At 44.7% G+C, this 19,524-nt stretch overlaps 2 protein-coding genes across 2 annotated transcripts; one reads left to right on the plus strand and one right to left on the minus strand.

Moving 5' to 3' along the window:
* Positions 1-297: 297 nt before the first annotated feature.
* On the plus strand, positions 298-6,025 carry LOC308382763 (E3 ubiquitin-protein ligase RNF170; the record flags this gene model as incomplete). The annotated part of the gene is made up of 6 exons (XM_080860288.1): positions 298-422; positions 897-999; positions 1,259-1,358; positions 4,846-4,919; positions 5,128-5,238; positions 5,717-6,025. The coding sequence occupies 6 exons, from the start codon at positions 298-300 to the stop codon at positions 6,023-6,025; spliced, it is 822 nt and encodes a 273-aa protein (XP_080716414.1).
* Positions 6,026-7,085: 1,060 nt separating this feature from the next.
* Positions 7,086-18,501, minus strand: pfas (phosphoribosylformylglycinamidine synthase; the record flags this gene model as incomplete). Its single annotated transcript, XM_080831791.1, has 28 exons — positions 7,086-7,396; positions 7,764-7,904; positions 8,169-8,315; positions 8,630-8,744; positions 8,903-8,994; positions 9,390-9,597; positions 9,872-10,017; positions 10,205-10,324; positions 10,738-10,893; positions 11,190-11,273; positions 11,532-11,712; positions 12,034-12,264; positions 12,602-12,733; positions 13,103-13,204; positions 13,357-13,518; positions 13,614-13,675; positions 13,829-13,985; positions 14,282-14,355; positions 14,524-14,652; positions 14,863-14,994; positions 15,102-15,230; positions 15,405-15,529; positions 15,742-15,882; positions 16,176-16,281; positions 17,384-17,576; positions 17,794-17,899; positions 18,085-18,217; positions 18,381-18,501. The coding sequence occupies 28 exons, from the start codon at positions 18,499-18,501 to the stop codon at positions 7,086-7,088; spliced, it is 3,936 nt and encodes a 1,311-aa protein (XP_080687917.1).
* Between the last annotated feature and the right edge of the window lie 1,023 nt (positions 18,502-19,524).

Genomic DNA, 19,524 nt, shown 5'->3' on the forward strand with positions numbered 1-19,524 from the left:
CCTTTGAGCATGTGGGTGGAGTTCATCAGTCTCTTTGACCTTACATGAGCAGTCACATGACAAAAACAGAGTATTGCAAGCAATGCAAGGGGAAGGATTTAGTTTGTCCACATCCTGAATTTTAACTGTGCGAAGGATAACATACACTAAATGTATGCATCTAGCATGCAGTTGATTTAACACTGACTTCTGTCTGTGTGTAAATTAGTTTTACTGGATAATCCATCAAGCGCACTGGCAGCCTTGGGGTGGGGTTGATCATTAACCCGCCTGTTGTATTTATCGTGTACAGTGATGATGCCAGGAAGCATTTCTCTCTCGGCTCTCTGTGAGTACCTGCAATATCTGACTAGCTCAAGCAGCCCGGCAGAGCCAGATCCAACTGACATCAGCATGCTCACCTACCACGGCTCTCAGTCAAGGTAAGGAGATTAACAGCCAGATTACAGTCATATCTCAAGGCATTGTTGGTAGATTATGACACTCTATTAATAACCAGCTGTTGAGATTATACTGCACGTAGACAGGCCGTGCTGGGAAAACACAACCGCTTCTTCCAACTGGTAAACAATCTCTGATGCACACTGAGAATGACTGGGTTACAGTGCTAAAAGCTGTACTTGAATGTATCATCTGTGGAGAGAAGAACAACTGCTGGTGAAAAGTGATTGTGTTGTTGTGTAGTTGTACAGTAAATGTTTTTAAAAGTGTTAGGGCCTGATATCCTCTCTCAATGACATTTTGGTAGCATATAGCTCCGGTCTCATCTTGTGTTGTAAGGGCAATTAACAGCATCAGTTTACATACACTCATCTTCATTGCCCTTTTGTAAATGTGTCGTGCTGCTTTCATCCTGATGTGTTACATCTTTCCTTCTTTTCTTTTTCATCCAAAAGGGTGTCCAAGACCTCAGAGGCCAGAAGGGTTCAGGGTCAGCCCAGGCTCTCTTCTCAGAGTACCCCTGAGCATGGAGGCCACCAGCATATAAGCCGTGGAGAGGTGAGAAACCACACACACACACACACACACACACACACACACACACACACACACACACACACACACACACACACACACACACACACACACACACACTCACACACTCACAAAACACACTCACTCAACACACACAAAACAAAAAACAAAACACAACACACTATACTTTAAAAAAAATTGTCCATACTCCAGGACTTTACAAATATACTATCATAGTTGAGAAACTGTAAAGATCCTCACTTTATCCCTTCTTAACGGACAGGACCCATGTGTTTCTGGTGCCCTCAGAGACCTGCACTGCCCTGTGTGTCTGCAAGTGGCCACCTTCCCTGTGGAGACCAACTGTGGGCACCTCTTCTGTGGTAAGAAACTCTAGCATCTTTTCACAAGACCTACATTAAAGGTTAGAGTATCTCTCCACAAGACCTAGATTTAAGGTTGACCGCTTTCCACAAGACCTACGTTTAAGGTTAGATTGCCTTTCCACTAGATCTTTTTTTAAGGTTAGAGCATCTTTCCACAAGACCTATGTTTAAGGTTAGAACATATTTCCACAAGACCTTGCTTTAAGGTTAAGGCATGGGGTTTTTCAAATGGACGAGCACCTCTGTTTTAACGTTACAAGCCGGGATGTTGACTTTGGAATATATCATTTTGTGTGCAGAAGCTGTGATTTAAAGTGACACTAGAGACTTTATGCTTGACTTCTCCCATTTATAAGTTGGACAACCTTGTAGAACAGATGGTGGGAGACCGCACCACACTGTTGAGTCATGTGATAGCTCTCTGTTTAATGTGTAACTGTTGCTATGGAGACCGGGTGAGGTGCCTCCACCTGGAAGGGATCACATGACCCGGTGCATAGCTGCCCGATGTCACACACGGCCACTCTTAGTAAACTCTACTAACAGGTGACAGGGCCAATAGAGAAAGAGAGAGAGGGAGGGAGGAAAAGAGATGCGTATGATGATTCATCTTCCTAGAAAAATGTTGATGCAATCAAACCGACGTGAGCAACGAGCTCCACCCGAGGAAGTTTCCCTTGGAGCAGAGATACCCATGCAAATCAAGCTGGACTACACAGCTGGAACATTTCAACACAACATAAAACTATGTGGAAGGGTAATTGGTAGGGTGTGCTGGCTCATAAATGCATTATCAACAGTCTATGAAGTATCTGTGCCGTCATGATTTATTATACAGGCATTGAAACGTGATTGGAACGTTTATGTGCAAATACTTTTTTCCGTTACATTGTTTCAGGACAGCTGATGACAGCTGCCCATCATAGTTTAGTTAGTTACAGTCATGTTTTACATGATCTATTTAAAACAATGAAAGGTATAAGGTCTTTGTTTGGTCAATGATTTGACTTAAGCGTGGGATTAATACAAGAAGATTGGCTGTTTGTCAGCAAGAAACATCAGTAGGTGATTAATGCCTTGGTTTCTGCTCTCAGAGCCAGCAAGCTAGATAGTTATTATGACTTGGTCTACAGTCATGGCCACAGCACTGCCATCTTATACACACAGCACTGCTGCCTTATACGCACAAACGCACAAACGCACAAACGCATGCACGCACGCACACACACACCCACACATGCACACACGCTGCTGATGGGGCTACCTCTACCATCTGGTCTATTGTTTTAAGAGGTAAATAGCAGGAGAGCAAAATATATTTGATATCAGTTGCTCCCCAGACTAGCAAGGCAAGGCGAGGCGAGGCAAGGCAAGGCAATTTTATTTATACAGTATAGCACATTTCATGCACATGTGCAACTCAATGTGCTTATCATATACGATAGCAGGAAAGACAATAGAGAATTAAAATGATACAAAAATAAAGTACAAATAAGATTAAAGTGAAACAAGTTTTTGGGGTTTTGTAGACCAATAAAAATCATTTTAAATTCCACTCTCTTGCACAGTGGAAGCCAGTGCAAAGATCTGAGAACTGGTGTGATCTATTAGAGATAAAAGCATGGATAAGCTTTTCCAGGTCTGGTGTAGATAGAAGGCCTCATATTCTTGCTATATTTTTAAGATGGTAATATGCTGACTTTGGTAGTAAATGTATCTGGTTTGTGTAAGGCAGCATCTAATATAGAAAGGCACTAATCTTAATTCTCTCGTTTTTGTTGGGACTAAAAACAAGTACCACTGTTTTGTCCATGTTTAGCTGCAGAAAATTGTGGGACATCCAGTCATTTATCAGTGAGATACAGTGATATAGGGAATCAATCGGACTATAGTCAGCGGGTGAGAGGGCAATGTACATTTTAGTATCGTCGACACAGTTATGGTAGTCAATATTGTTGTCTCGCAAAAGTTTTCCTAAGGGTAGCATGTAAAGATTAAATAGGAGAGGGCCAAAGATTGATCCTTGAGGAACTCCACACATCATGTTAACCTTCTGGGAGACAAAGTTGCCAATGGAAACAAAATAATCTCTGTCTTGCAAGTATGACCTAAACCAGTGAAGGGCCGTATCAGAGTCCAACCCATTTTTCTAGTCTATCTAATAATATAGAATGGTCGACGGTATCAAATGCAGCACTTAGATCCAATAGAACCAAAACTGATATATTACCTGTGACAGAGTTCAGGCGAATGTCATTTACCACCTTAATTATTGCGTCTCAGTACTGTGGTTTGGGCGAAATCCAAATTGAGAGATAGGAAAAAGCGATCATTACTATTCAGGAAGCTACTAAGCTGCTGATAGACAACTTTCTCAATGACCTTACCTATAAATGGTAGGTTTGATATAGGTCTGTAGTTATTTAGTAAAGACGAATATAGAGTGCTCTTTTTTAGTAGGGGTTTAATAACAGCAGTTTTTAGACCCTGTGGAAAAATGCCAGATGATATCGAACAGTTGACAATTTGTAGCTTTGGACAAATAATTTAAGCACTGTTTGAAAAGCTTAGTAGGCAAAGGATCTGAGGAGCAGTCGAGATATGAAAGAACACAGAGAAATGATCAGAGAGTGCAACATCAGCTACAGATACACTAGAAATATCAAGGCCCTTGGTAATAACTAAATCCAAAGTATGACCTTGACTGTGAGTTGGTCCTTGCACATGCTGTGATAGCCCAAAAGTTTCCAGTATAATAGTGAGTTCTTTTGCGTATTTGTCCAGTGTGTTTTCAATGTGGACATTAAAGTCGCCAGTGATAATTAAACAATCATAATCAGTTGAAGTGAGAAAAAGTAGATCAGTAAAATCATCTAGGAAACTGCTGCAGTATTTTGGTGGACTGTAAAATGATAGAATTAAAATGGGTTGAGAATGCTTTAAAAGGAATGAAAGGTATTCAAAGGAGGCAAACTCTCCGAAATGTACCTGCTTGCACTGAAATATGTCTCTATAGAGAGCAGCTACTCCACCACCCTTTTTGCCATCACTGTTGACATTGAAAGTATTCAAATTAAGGGGTGCCCACAGCACACAGCTTAATGCCTGAGTTTAGAATTGCTGATCCTGATACTCATGAACCACTTCTCTCTTTCAACCCCCAGTGAATGATTATGAATGTCTGGGGAACAACTTTGCTCTTCAACCCTAAACACAGATTAATACCACCAACATGACCAAACGCTTGGCACAGCGTATGCAGCAACGGTGTTGCTCTACACATAACCAATGAGAGATTGGTTTGAAATTTGAAAAGTGTTTCAGAACAGAAGTTGTTTTGTTTTCCAGTACCCAATCACACACCCTTGCGAAGCGTCTGAAAAATCAGACCCAACCCCAAGGAACTAAGCTGTGTTTTTCCTAGTAGTTTACAGTGTGACTCACTTGGGTCTTAACTTTGTGTCTTAACTTTGACCCTCCGCAGCTCCCTGCCTGATATCCTACTGGAAGCACGGCTCCTGGTTAGACGCCATCAGATGCCCCCTCTGTCGACAGAAGGTACGGCTAAGAGAGTGTTCTCTATCCCTCGCTCCGTTTCTCTGTCTGCCTGAACTCACTTTGGACAGGGGCACTGACTATAAACAAACACAGCAAAGAGGTGTTAGCAAAAAGTAAATGATCACATTCATCAACATACTGAAGGGGTACCAAGCACAATCAAATGAGTCAGTTTAGACTTTTAAAGCTGCATTTCACATTCTCTCAGGTGAGTGTCCTGTGTCACCTCTTTGCTGAGAGCCGCTCGGACTGCAAGCAGCGGGAGGTTCTGAGCAACATCAAAGACTACAACAAACGCTACTCTGGGGCCCCGCGCCGGGTGAGTGCTACGCTACACTCACACAGGCTTGGTTGAGTCCACAACGCCAGCGCCCCATTTTTGTCTCTGACTGCCCACTTTCTCACGCTCTGTGAGAACCTCGGGTTTCAGGCCTCTATTTGCAAAGCACTGTAAAGGCTTTTTACACACAGTTTAATACCATTGACTGGAGTCTTAGTACTTGTACGGTAAGATTATCACGATTACACAACTGTGTTTTTGTTCCTGGACAATGGAATATAGGGGTCCTCTGTAAATGATAGCAAGCGTCGCATTTAGCACACATCCACAGAGCCACACACACACACAATGTTTCCGGGACTATCTCCGCGATTTTGTCATCTAATTTCACCCAGTCGTTTTAACAGGGAAAAAGCAAAAGAGCAAGACAAAGTGAGTGATTGAAAGAAGAGAGAGGGCGGTGATGCCTCTATGACACAGTCATACTAACTGTACTTTTGTTTTCTTAATGTCTCAGGTAACAGACTACCTGTATGACACGCCCTTGTTTCTGCAACTGCTGCTGCGAGGCTTGGGGAACATGGGCGGCCTCGTGTGGCTCTTCCTGCTCAGGGTGGCCGTCTGCTGTTTCGGGGCGGCCGTGTCCCTGGCCTCGCCTCTAGAGGGCGCCTCGGGACCCTTCTGTGGAGCGCTGGGGCTCCTGGATGACCTGGTGGTGGTCTTCCTGCTTCTCATCTGCCTCATTAACATCAACCAGCAGATGGCGCCAGATGTGACAGTCAGGAATCGCACAGCAACACATGGTGTGCTGACTGACACCTTATAGCCTAAGACAAGAAAGACTCACAAACAAGATTGTTTACTTTCTATAAGCTAATGCTGGATACATGTCTATGCAGTGTCCTAACAGGGCTGTGTATTGAAGTAAAGCGCAGTGTGCATTATTGGCCTGAGGGGTCTATATCAGTACAAATTGAGTGTTTACATAATGCGAGGAGCTTGTCATGCAAGATTTCCTTGGCTAATATTTATCACAGCATCTCAAGAACCACTGTGTTTGGCAAGTGCATAACTTGAATGAGATGCTCTAGATGCAGAGAAAATGAGCTTGGAGAACTAGGGAGAGTGTGCCTGGACTGAAGGTCTAACTCTTTAGCATTACTCCCAGAGAGCAATACTCCTGTGGTTTACAGAGACTGTGCCTGGTGCTCCCTCTGTGGAATGTCCCGGAGCTTACAGTCAGACTACAAAGGGGCCCACTCAAATCCGTGGCCAAAGCACAGCCCACAAACTAGATTAAACTAGTCCCACGTGACACCTTTGGGAGTCAATTCATGCCATTTAATGACATGCAGAGTTTAATGTTTATCGTGGAAGCATTTTTAAGTAGGGTCATACGGTAATCGGATACCGGCGATGGCACGGTGTATGTTAATAAGATTACCGGTAAATATGTATTGATATTGTTAATAAGATGGTATTGACCGTTGTATCTTTGGGAAAATGTATAGTTGTAATAAAAGTATTTATTGTCCTTCTGTATCATTTTGTTAGTCAGTTACAACACAGCCAAAGCCTACTGAAGTTCAAGGGTAGCTTTATTTCAAAAGACGGTACAAAAAGACATTATAGCTGTAGTGATCGACAAATACATCGCTTCATGGAAAAAACGTATTAGTGCAAATTATTTATGACAGTTGACACTAATAAAGCCATAGCTTGTAGAGTTTCATGTTAGACTAGTTAGTACAGTGTCAGAGCTACCATCAAGAGGAAAGGATGGCCCTCAGTGGAATGTGTTTAGTATAAGGAATGACTTCCAAAACCCCTAACCTAAAGATCGAGCACTAATGCAACATGATTGATCAACGTGATTGGCACGCGGCTCACTGTGAGGTCTGGCACCAGGCCACGGCGTTCTTGAACATGCTGAGCCAGGGCGACGGGGTCATGGAGGAGCGGAGCGGTCCGGACACCCAGGCCCACTGCCAGCCCAGCGTGGCACGCTCCGGGTGGGGCATCATGGCCAGGTGGCGTCCGTCGGCGGAGCAGACCCCTGCCACGCCCTGCGGGGAGCCGTTGGGGTTCAGGGGGTACTCCTCGGTGGGGTGGCCAGAGTCGTCCACGTAGCGCAGGGGAGCGAGGGAGCTGTCAATCAACTGCTTCTGCGTCTGATCTGAGCGGAACTGCATCAGCCCTGAGCGAGACGTAAAAACACAGAGCACGTCATGAGAACATCCGAAAAGATGTACAGTGAATAGAGCACTTACACTAGACTAGATGATTATGCTACAAACATTCATTAAAAAAGGTATCTCTGTATCAATATAACATGTTTCCTGATGTGTTTGGTTGTATGTCTTTGGTATGGAAATAATGACAAAAAAAGGTATCAAATTGTAGAAAAATAAATAATGTAATAAGGCACTGATCTCATTGATGACACATTCTCACTGCATGCACCCATATGCGTTCAATCAAGTTTATGGTGATGCCTAAAAGCACAGCATGACGATATCGGTCCTGCCATGTCGTGCCGTGTGTGTGTGGCAGAGGTTCATTACCTTCTCCGTGAGCTACCCACACACCCAGTGCAGATCCTTCCATTCCCTTCAGCATAATGGCTGGAGATGGCAGGATGCCCACACTCACGAAACGAGACTCAAAGCGGCCCGATTTATTATGGGTCAGAGTCACATCAGACTCTAGAGAGAGATGGGAATAGGAAGCAAAGAAGCACTGTAAGGCCCTTTTTATTTATTAATATATTATTTATATAAGCATAAAATAATAATAGCTTATACGATATTTATGGATATGACATTTCTTTCAAACAATAATACAAAATGAATAACAGTAAAATAATATTTAAAGGTAACTAATACTATAAAAATAATAATAATAAAAATGATGCCTATTGAGCATATTTCCCTCAGCTGAGCCCATGTGCCCCCTGTACCCCTCCTCACCAGCGCTGGCTCCAATGCCCACCCAGCCCAGCAGTGCCAGCAGCTGGCAGCCGTTACACACGCCCAGACTGAGTGTGTCCTTGCGCCGCCGGAAGCGCTCAAACTCTTCCTGCACACACTGGTTATAGGTCACGGTGGCCGCCCAGCCTGAGGACGAGGACACACAAAGGTTTCTACATTACGTCAAAGAACTAAACGGTTTCTTAGTCAGGGACTTGGACACTAGACAAGAAATAAAGAGATAATGTAAACATTGTAGTTCCTGAAAGACAATATAATTTGCAACATTTGACTTGGAAGATCCTAGGAAACATTGCAAACATCTGCATTTTACTTTTCTAGTCTAAAGCTTCAAATCATCAATCTTGCGTAATTCACTAACTGGGTCAAATCCGTGTACGTTTGTCAGCTCCTGCGGCTTTCAGTTTGTAGGTTGGTGACCTTTGTTTTGTTATTTTTACCTTTCGCTGACCCCAGCACGTCTGCATAGCTGAAGCCACCCACAAACACCACAGCCTTAAAAGGGTCCAGGGTTGCGGAGCCACTGCAGAGGTCCTGCATTGTGACATCCCACACCTACAGATAAGGACAGAGGAAAGGTCACCTCTCCACATCATCACAGCTTTACCCTCTACAGCTTGGCATGGGAGAGAAGGCTTTGTCAAGGCCGGTGTGGAAAACTGAGAAGTTGTTCATGACTTCTTCTGGGAACTGACAAAAGCTTTGAATCATACCTCGAATCCAGCCATGAAGAGAGAGACAGACATCTCTCGATCTCCGTTGCTGCCTTCTTCTCGAACCACAGCCACTCGAGGCTTCCCAGTACCTGAAAGCATTGCAAATACAACCATTGAAATACACATCACCGTCCAGCTGTTCAGATCACTGCAAGACAACAGAGAAGAAGGGACAGGGAAAAGGTGACTCAGTATTTTCTTTCTGCTGTTAAATACTAAGGCTTGTTCCACACCGGTAACCTCACCTGTGTGTAATGGTTGCGGAACCTCATTTTTTTTCATGTCTGTAAACAGGCTAGAGCAGCCTGCTAGAGTGGCGCATCATAGAGTTTCGGCACAGAGCCTATTTTTCCTGTGTCATTTTCATTTTGCATTTCTTACCCTACATTCATTTTGTATTCCATCCCTCTACCCCCAAGTTTTTTCATTCAATCACAGTTAAAATCTACTGAAATCTTACAGTAGAAACTAAACTCAAACTCACTCAGGTTCTCAATCTTGGGCGTGGTGGCGGGGTCGAAGGTCAGATTGAAATAGGGCTGTGTGCGACGGGCGAGCCCATCCTCTTCCTGCTGCACACACAGTGGGTTGGCCTGCAGCCGCTCCAGCTGGAAGCTGGTGCTTTCCCACAATGCCCTAAGCTTGGGCAGAGGCTCGTTCAACACCTCCTGTCCATCCACTCTCATCCTGACCTAAGAGACAGGAGAGCAAGAGTTACAAATCACTTTATGAATGAATATTCAATTTTATATTGTACAAAAACGAAATTTCAAATGAACAGATGTAAATGAAATTGCCATGCAGTGGAGCGAATAACTCAAGAGTGGCGTTTTAGACAGTCACTTCAAATGAGTGTAATCAAATAATAAATGAATGAGACCTGAGGAGATATAAGTGAAAATAGAATCCATGAGCCAAGATGCTTCAAGAGTGTGTGAAATGTGAAGTGAATGGGTGCTGACTGACCGTGGACTCAGGTCCAAAGCCGGAGGTTCTGCCGACGAGGTGACAGAGCAGCCCTGCATCCGTGTAGCTCTGACACACACGAGTCACGTCACGCTCAGACACCTCAAGCACCAGGCCCAGCTCCTCAGAGAACAACACCTCCAGCACTGAGAGAGAGAGAGGGAGGGAGAGAGGGAGAGAGAGAGAGAGAGAGAGAGGGATAGGAAGAGAGAGAGAGAGAGAGAGAGAGAGAGTGAGAATGTATCAGTCAGTGTGAGTGTGTGTAAACTTCAGTGAAAAAATACCCTACATACCAGAGAGATGAAAAAACACACAGATCACAGTCATACAAACCTCCAGAGCCTTGAGAGGCAAGGTCCACCTCAATCCCCCGATTCCCAGCAAAGGCCATTTCCAGTAAGCAGGACACAAGTCCTCCATCACTGACGTCATGTCCTGCACTCAGCACTCCATCTGCCACAGACCCAAAATACTTTCACTTTCAATACTCTGGTCACATCACTGTCTCCATGGACAAATAACCAATATCAATCAATATCAATACCAATCAATCAATATCAATATATATTATTAAGGACAACCCTAAATGGGTGGCCGTGTTGTGCTCCTGTACCTCCAAATGAGTAATAGGATGATGTCACTAGGTGCTACTGATGCTGAGGAACTCTTATCTGATGACCTCAAGCACTGTGCGTTGCTACTAACGATAACCAAATGCAGAATGTTGAGGTTGTCCTGGTGCTTTGTATTAGTTAGGTTTGGGTGTTACGACCTATGTATGAGTGCCTATCTGGGGTAACGACCCCTGTATGAGTGTCTATGTCGTTTAACGAACCCTGTATGAGTGCCTATGTGGTCTTACAAACCCTGTATGAGTGCCTGGGTGGTGTTGAAACAGGCTGAGAGCTTGTCTGGGTGGTTCAGGTCTGGGCTGCAGTCTCCCAGCTGGCCGAAGCACTGAGCCAGAGCCGAGCCACCCAGTCTGTGTTTCCCTGGGCTCACAGGAACATACAGCAGGACACCTACAAGGGCAGGCAGAGGAGCAGTTAGGACCTGGACAGATGTGTCATTAATACACAGAAGCTAAACAGAATTAAGATCCTCCCATAGACAGTCTGGAATATTCTTATAGTTTTTTTGAAACTTTTCTGAAATCTGCAGCATCTTACAGTGTAAATAGATGCTGACTAACTCAACAGCCATGCTACAGCAGACGCAAGAGAGAGCTAAGGATCATGAGCTTAAATGAGTGAGAGCGTCTATGTCCATAGCAGAAGCCGAACCCATGGTTCAAGTCTGGGTTATCCAGTAGACTCACCTTGGCCATCGGGATTCTCCAGGTCAGGGGTGACAGTTGCAGTGATGTCAGGGCACACAGCATATACAGAGATCACCAGAGAGCCTGCAGGAGAGAACACATCACTAGAGAAACACACACAGCTTTGACTAGGTGAGGACATCACAGTTTCATATGGGGAAAATATAAAATACCTCAGAGAGGAGGATAACATTTACGGCCAAGGAGACCAAGCTTTTCTCAGATAGGCAAGGAATCATGGTGGGCGCACGGACGCATGCGCGCGCAGCACACACGCACACGCACACGCACACGCACACACACAGGGACAGGCACACGCAGACGCACACGCACAAACTATACCTGGTGCTTTGACAGTTTCCTTGCTCACGCGAGCGGCCATGCTGAGGGAGTCCTTGCCCCCGTCTACGGCCACGCCCAGCTGACCCATGACCTGACACATGGCCTGGCAGGCGTCCCACAAGCTGGCTCCCTCCCCGGGCAGCTTGGCAGCCCACATCCAGTTCCCGCTGCACTTCACATCCTAAACAGGGCACAAACATGAGGCATGAAGACCTACACAGCATTTTTTACCTTTTCCCTTCCTTCGGCTATGTCATAGCCTCTCCCTTTGAGAAAAACCTCTAGGAAACGAGGACAAATTGCGCCACGGATGGAGGAATCAAGGACAGGGAAATGAAAATGTGCTTAAAGACATGAGTCGATATTAAGCGTGACGGTGCAAACAAAAATAATTATTATCCTCAAACATAAGAACCATGTGATCATGACAGTAAATTATTTCAGTTATCTGAAGGCTGCAAAGAGGTTGCATGGGTGGAAAGAACATTCCAGAAGCTTTCACCTTGAGAGCAGTGACCCTGGCAAAGACCAGGTTAGTGAGGGCCTCGCCCACAGCCATGCGTGCCCCAGCGGCTGGAGAAACCAGGCCTTTGATTGGCTGCTCTCCGATAGCCGTGGCAGCACCCTGGAGGCTGAAGGGCGACAGCGCGACCACGGCGACGTCAGCCAGTGGGGTGTGGAGGGGTCCCACACACTGTTGCTGGGCCACCAGGCCTGTCACAGAACGATCCACCTGTGGGGGATGAGAGGCCGAGTTAAGTCATCACACACACAACCGTCCTGTTTATAAACCTCACAAAAATATTTGGGATATTACTAGAACTTTTTAAGTAGGGCTTTGACTCTCTTTCCTATACTGGAGGGTATTTTGTGAGTGTGTGCATTACGCTGGCCAAATTGGTTCTATTCTTTTACGGTGTGGTGTTGAAACAGCTGAAACCAATGAAACAAATCTGATGTATCCATTATACACTTATATTTTGAAGGTGGGATCAGTGATCAAGGCCCTGTCAGATTACAACCGGTTTATCAGAGCAGACCTGCCCTGGTGTTTTATGGTGCAGACTGACCTTGTTGGTGAGGTAGCGCTTGCTTGCCACCGACGGCAGTCTTAAGACTCTCTCCAGGGCAGAGAGCACAGAGAGGGGGGAGGGCAGAGAGAGAGGCTGGAGAGAGGGGGATATACGCTCCATCACAAACTCCTGAATTGGGAACAGCGAAAGAAAGAGAGAGAGAGAGAGAGGAATAATGGGAGGATGAGACATCATTACATCTGAGAAGAAACAATATGCAAACAATATTCAAATCACTCTGGAGATACTAGCTTCATAAACATGTGATCCTACAGCCATTTGATCATATTTTTGTTACACATGTAATGAACTCATCTTTTCTGTTCCTTTATAGTGTTTCAAACCTATGCAGATACAAGCCAGTAGGGGGCACTCTTCGATAATTAGATGAGGGTCTGACTCATTGTGGTTCAAAGTGGCTTGTGGAGTCATGTTCTGAGTTGACGGTTGCTGTTGCACAACTAGCCAATAGGAAGAGTTTGGAGCAGCTCCACCCACCTTCTGGGGCATCTTGCCCAGGACCCACTCCAGATCCAGGTCCACAGGCTGACGCCCATTTGAGCCGTCACCGTGGTTACGCAAATCATCCACCAGAACAATCTAAAGAGAGAAGAAAAAAACAAAGGTTCATGAGGGATGACACCAAAACCAGCTAATGTTTCTGTAAAGTAGAGTATCTATGGGTTGGCAAAAATGCCTATAAATGTCTGTGCATCAAGGATTCAAAAGTACTCTATGTCATTCAATCACACCTTGCCATCTCCTGTGATTTTGCCCACAAAGTCAACTGGGCACTTTTCACGCTGGCACACTTGTTCCAGAAAGTTCCGATCGGCAGGGTGCAGCAGGAGGGCGTTGCTCTCCTGATACTCGGCCCCCCAGAGTTCCAGAACACTCAGGGTCGGGTCTCCTGTCTGGCATGAGTAAGGGAAACAAAAACCTCAAAAACCTTCAAAAACCTACATAGATTATCAGAGGTTCTTTGAAAGAATATCCTCAAGGAGATTACCTTAAACTTGCTGGTGTAGATCACGGCTCCAGCTGGCTCACTTAGTTCCTTCAAAACATTCCCTGGAATATGTCAAATGGTTAAATGAGAAAAGCAAATATTACTTGTTTTCATAAATATCAATCAATCAATCAATCAATCAAACAATCAATCAATCAGTTTTTCAAGTGCATCTGCCCTGTTTTTTGTATTATGTGGTTTTCATGTTAGGGTACCGTTGCCCCCGGCGCCCTGGTCGTGGATGCTGCAGATGGGATTTCCAGTTGCTCTCTCAAGACAGGCTCTCAGCGCTCTGTTCATCTTCTGCTCCATCTCAGCGTCTCCTCTCTGCACAGCATCCAGGTCACGGGCACTCGAGTTATCACCCTGAACCTACATACACACACACAGACAGACACACAAACACCCCACAAAAGTACATGTTGGGTAAACGTCTTTTATACCACAAAGGTCAAAGAATATACTTGATTTCAGTAGTAACATGCTTGTAGTTTTTAAACTTGTACTTTACTTTGTCTGTGTACTTTAATGCTAGTCAGATTGTTGCAATTAAACAAAAGGATGTGCAGTGCAAATCATCCAGTAAAGCAGCATTTTACTACAGAGGTTTAGAAAATATCCTAAACACACATGAAACAGTCAGACACCAGCTCTGTGCTGCATCATACCTGGACAGAAGAGGCAGCCCCTCCCCCAACTCCAATCCTGTACACAGGGCCACCGATCTTCACCACCTCCATGCCTGATAACATAGAGCGGAAACAATGAGGGGTCACCCTTTTATGCGTCATTCCTGGTACATCACATACTGTATAGGCTTGCATGACGTTTACATTAAGCTTGCATGACGTTTACATTTAGCTTGCATGATGTTTACATTAAGCTTGCATGATGTTTACATTCGCCCAACCTGGCTCTGCCGCCGCCTTCTTCACATGCTGATCCTCGATCGAGCCCAAACCAGCGCTGAACATGATTGGCTTGATCCACTCTCGCCGCTCCCCGTTGCTAAGTCGCATGCCAAAGGAACGAGCAAATCCTTAAATTCAGGGGTGACAAATTGAAGAATGAAGGGAAAGGTGGCACGTAATTATTAACAGCCAATGGAGGAGAAACAACAGAATGGACCATCTGTGTTTGTTTTTATCACTTAAAGATCACACCAGCTCACCTGCAAGAACTTCAAATGTATTTACTGTGAAGCCGTGTATTTCAGAAGTAAGGTTGAGTAAAACCACATGCTCCTCACCTGCCAGAACTGGCTCTCCAAACTTGTTGCCATAGTCTGAGGCTCCGTTGCTGGCCTCGATAGCCACCTGCAGCGGCGGGGCAAAACTGGAGGGGTACTCCCACCCTTCCTCCTCCCAGGGGAGAGAAAAACCTGAAGTGGGAAGTGTCATTAAATTATAGTTAAAAAAAAAAGATCATTTAGAGCTCTTCCACGTGGAACATGAACGGTCTTTGCTCATGGGCAGTCGTCTGTCTCACCTGGAATATGCAGATTACCAAAACAGTATCCAGCGGTGCCGGCGATGACATGACCACCCTGTCCAGCGCTCTGCACGTCTCTTATGCGCCCCCCTGTGCCAGTGGTCGCTCCACTGAACGGAGCCACACCTGCAACACGGGTAGAAGAGACAGGCCTACTTCTTGAAAAATGATTCACTTTTGTTTGTCACTAGGAGAGTATACCTCACACTGCCATATGATCACAAGGCATTATGGTGAATTCTGATGGTTCATTCTGGTCTGATAATGAATGTGTTTGTTTGCCACAGCGCTGTGCTTCACCTGTGGGGAAGTTGTGAGTCTCTGCAGTGAAGATAACGTGTCTGGTGGAGCGCCTCGTATCATAGGCGCTGGCCTGAGCAGGGTCCCGTGGAAACATGAACTCCAGCTCCATCCCTGTTATACCACTGTACAACACACACATACACACACACACACACACACACACACACACACACACACACAGGCTCAGAAACAAAGTAACAATTTACAAAATACACTGAAGTAAGAAGTAATAAACAGATAGACAGACAGAACTAACAGATAGATAGACAGAACAGACTGACAGAAGACCTGACATACAGTATAATATATGGGGGGGAAACAGTCTGCATTGTACCTGCTGTTGTCACAGAATTGGATGACATTGTTCTGGTTGCTATGGAGTTGGGTGCCCATAATGAGACTGAACAGAGTATCCTTCTGCTCCTGTCCATCAATGATCATACGCCCACGAAAGAACCAGTGGCGACTGTGTTCACTGGAGACACAGGAGAAGAGCATGGTACATGTTGGACAAAACTCTGCATGGAATGTAGAGAACTTGTTTCATTCACTTGCTAGTTAGTTCGTATGTATTGTCAATTTATTTACCTTGACTGAAGAGCAGTATGGTTCGACTCCTGTTGTTTTAAAATGTCCTATTTAAATAAAGTGACTGGACTGACTATTGGTGAAACACACAAACAAGGCCATGCTCTCACACACACACACACACACACACACACACACACACACACACACACACACACACACACACACACACACACACACCTGTTAGACTGTGCCAAGTCAAAGCACTCCACGCTGGTGGGGTTCCTTTTCACCCTCTGAAATAGTCCTGTGTAATAGTCTAGATCCCAGGAGTCAAACGCAAGACCTATATCACACACACACACACACACACACACAGAAAGGCAACTGTCAAACAACAGTTACACAGCCCATATTTCACAGTAAGCATGTCACACATAAATCCACTTAAAGCGAGATAATCTGATGACAACAGATTGTTTACATGTGACCAGACCTGACAGCTATGAGTAAGATAAACATAAGAGAGTGCACAGTCTGGTTCAGATTTGAACGACAGCCATAAAGCTACTGGGTGAAAAGAAGATAGCAATATAGGTTACGCATGCAATGCAGTTCACACGGTCTAGAAATGCTATATCCCCAAGTTACATTACACTGCTCTGGCTTGCAGCACAGTGTGCTTTTGAGAACTTCAAATGGTTGATTGTGTTTACGTATGTCAATACAAATGACCCATGGGTGCAATTCAATGGGCAGCTGAATCAGATGCCTCTAATCGATAGGTTACTCATGAAAACACACACTTGCTGCTTTGGAGTCACGAGTCCAATGAAGCGAATGCATTTTTTAGAAATGTAATCATAGCTAAAATATGAAGGATGTAGTTGTAAATAAAGAACTAGGAATGTAAATGTACAAACTGACAGACGTTTACTGATGACATTAATGTAAACATTAATGTGGCTGTATTTAAAGAGGATTAGCAAAGTTATCCCATAGTTTTTTTTTTTTTTTTTTAAATCTCTAACGTCAGAATTCGTAGGAGATGGGAATTTCAGGGGGCTACATATGACCCACTGACCCAGTAACACACATGGACATGCACACACACACACACACACACACACACACACACACACACACACAGCAGAATGAGGATCTTGTGATGAAATTAAAAACACCCCCCAGTCAGGTGATTTCCACAATCAGTCTAATCACATTGGCCACAAACACGTGATAAGCTGCCCAACTCCCATCTTCCCCCGAGAGTGCAGAGACAACAAGGGACCAGAAAAGTGCAATGGAGGAGAAATGAAACAACAGCCCTTAAAGACAGACTGGGGGAAACAATAGTCACAATGATAGGGACAGCAGGAGAGAAGAAAGACATTCTTGAGAGTCCACTCATAGGGAAAAGTAACTTTGTTACCAGGGCTTTGACCTACCTAGCTCATCATTGGCTTTTTCCAAGGCTGCGCGGCCTTTCCCAAGAATATCAACCTCAAACACTTCCTGTGGACGCGTCTCCACAGTGAAGGAGTTGATGGGATGCAGGTAAACACATTCAGTCATATTGTCATACAGGCATCCAATCAGTTTCTCCATGTCTGATTTCCTACCATTCTGTCCATCCCTGGGCTGAAAGTAGAAGATCATTTTCAAACTGTGGCTTTTTTAGAGAAAGTAAGTCTGTATAGAGCACCTGATACTCATAATAACCCCCCACCCCAGCCTTCATGACCATGATTTCACATGTTCAACCCCACTCATGATGCCCCACACTCCTGAAGGAGGGAATCTTAAAGAGAAAACCGAACCACACTATGTCTTCAGAGGTGTAAAATGCGTTGCCAACCTTGATGAGATGTCTGCGGGAGAGTTCGACTCTGGACACTTGGCTGAGGCCTGCACTCTGACAAATGGACACAGCATTGGTGGACCAGGCGGTGGAGAAGTTCAGTCTGACATGGAGTTAGGACAAAAAAATTATAATACATTCCATGGTCATAAAATGAATAGATCAATAGCAATTCAAACCAAATCACGGATGGGATTAACACATAAAGTTAGTAGAGTAATTTAGCCATGCATTGTAAGCTTCAGAATCGGACTGAGGGTTCTTTGATTGGATAAAAGTCTATGTTACCTGGGTCCAATCTCCACCAGCCTCTCTCCATCTCCAGCCTTAAGGGAGGGTTCCTCAGACAAACCACCGTACTGGGGAGGACTGAACAGCCAGCGAAGGACATCTCTCTGCTCAGCACTGAGTGTTCCAGCTCCTCAGAGAAACAGATGGTAATTGTCCAAAGTTACATGATGAACTAGTTACAATATCTGACTTGCACATATACACCCTTCTTCATCTCTACACCTCTGCACTCCAAACAGTTGTGGGCCAACTACTTCCATCTAAAGCATCTTTTCTCTGTTATCTTCACTCACCATTCAGTTCCACATTGTAGCAGAGTTCAGTTTCTATGGAGACCCCTGGGTACAACACTTCTACCCTCTGAAGGGCTCTCCCGACCTCCACCTCTGTCCTGTAGAACCTCAACACAGACATGACCCTGGAGAGAAAGAGAAGTCAGATTAGGTCAGATAAAAGGCCAGAGTGCCAGACCCTTAGCTGCATGCGGTATCAGAATGTTCTTATTTACTCACCACAAAACAAAAAAAACTGAATGAAAAAAGTATTTTTTTTTCAGAGCAGAAGAGAAAGAAGAAAGCCGTCTATTGTCTATAAGTAATCACAATGCAGGGCACAGTCGATTAGTCGATAGGGGTTGACATCGAAAGCATCTCCAACTTGCTCTGTAAAAATGAGTTGAATCAGGAGGAAAATCAAATGATCACTCACCTCCCCAAAATCTAATCAAAAGGACAACCCGCCGCAGACAATCTGTTCAAAGTCTACATTCGCACTGATAGTACAACTAAACGTAAAGGTATACCTAAGTCTTGACAAGTCCCTAAACCTTGCAGGCTACTGAGTGCACGAGGATAAACTCAAGGCTAAGGTCAAATTGATTATTTGCCTGTTGCATCACAAGGCACATACCGCATGCACTGGGATGCCTGTCCCAAATGAAATGCGCTAGCTAGCCAGTTAAGTGATACTGGAAAATGTTTTTCAAAGGAGTCCTTTGTTGAAGTCCTGTGCAAGAATTGAATCTGAAACCAATCGCGTGCAGCTACAGCAAAGTGGGAAGTTTGGGAATTGGGACTGGACATGGATGGATGAATGAATGAGTCCAGCTACAGGACTCCAACACAATTGACAGAGTAGAGACACAGGCAAAGCACAAATAACCCATTAACAAATGAAATAGATACACATATCCAGTATCACTTAGAAAGCAGATTTAAACGGAGTTATAAAAGAGAAGAGACGGTGGGGGAAAGAACATAACTTGTGATGGGTTTAAAAAGTTCGCTAGCCAAATTAGCACATACATGCAGAACAGAAATCAGAGAGGAATACAGACAAGGAAACGTCAAAGCTTTTCAGAGGCACTCTGATCTATCATGTTTTTACCTCTGCGATCCTCCGGCCACAGCTCTCCGTCTGCTGACAGATGACCCTTAC

This window comes from Sprattus sprattus (genome assembly GCF_963457725.1).
Source record: "Sprattus sprattus genome assembly, chromosome: 2".
In the NCBI taxonomy this organism is placed as follows: domain Eukaryota; kingdom Metazoa; phylum Chordata; class Actinopteri; order Clupeiformes; family Clupeidae; genus Sprattus; species Sprattus sprattus.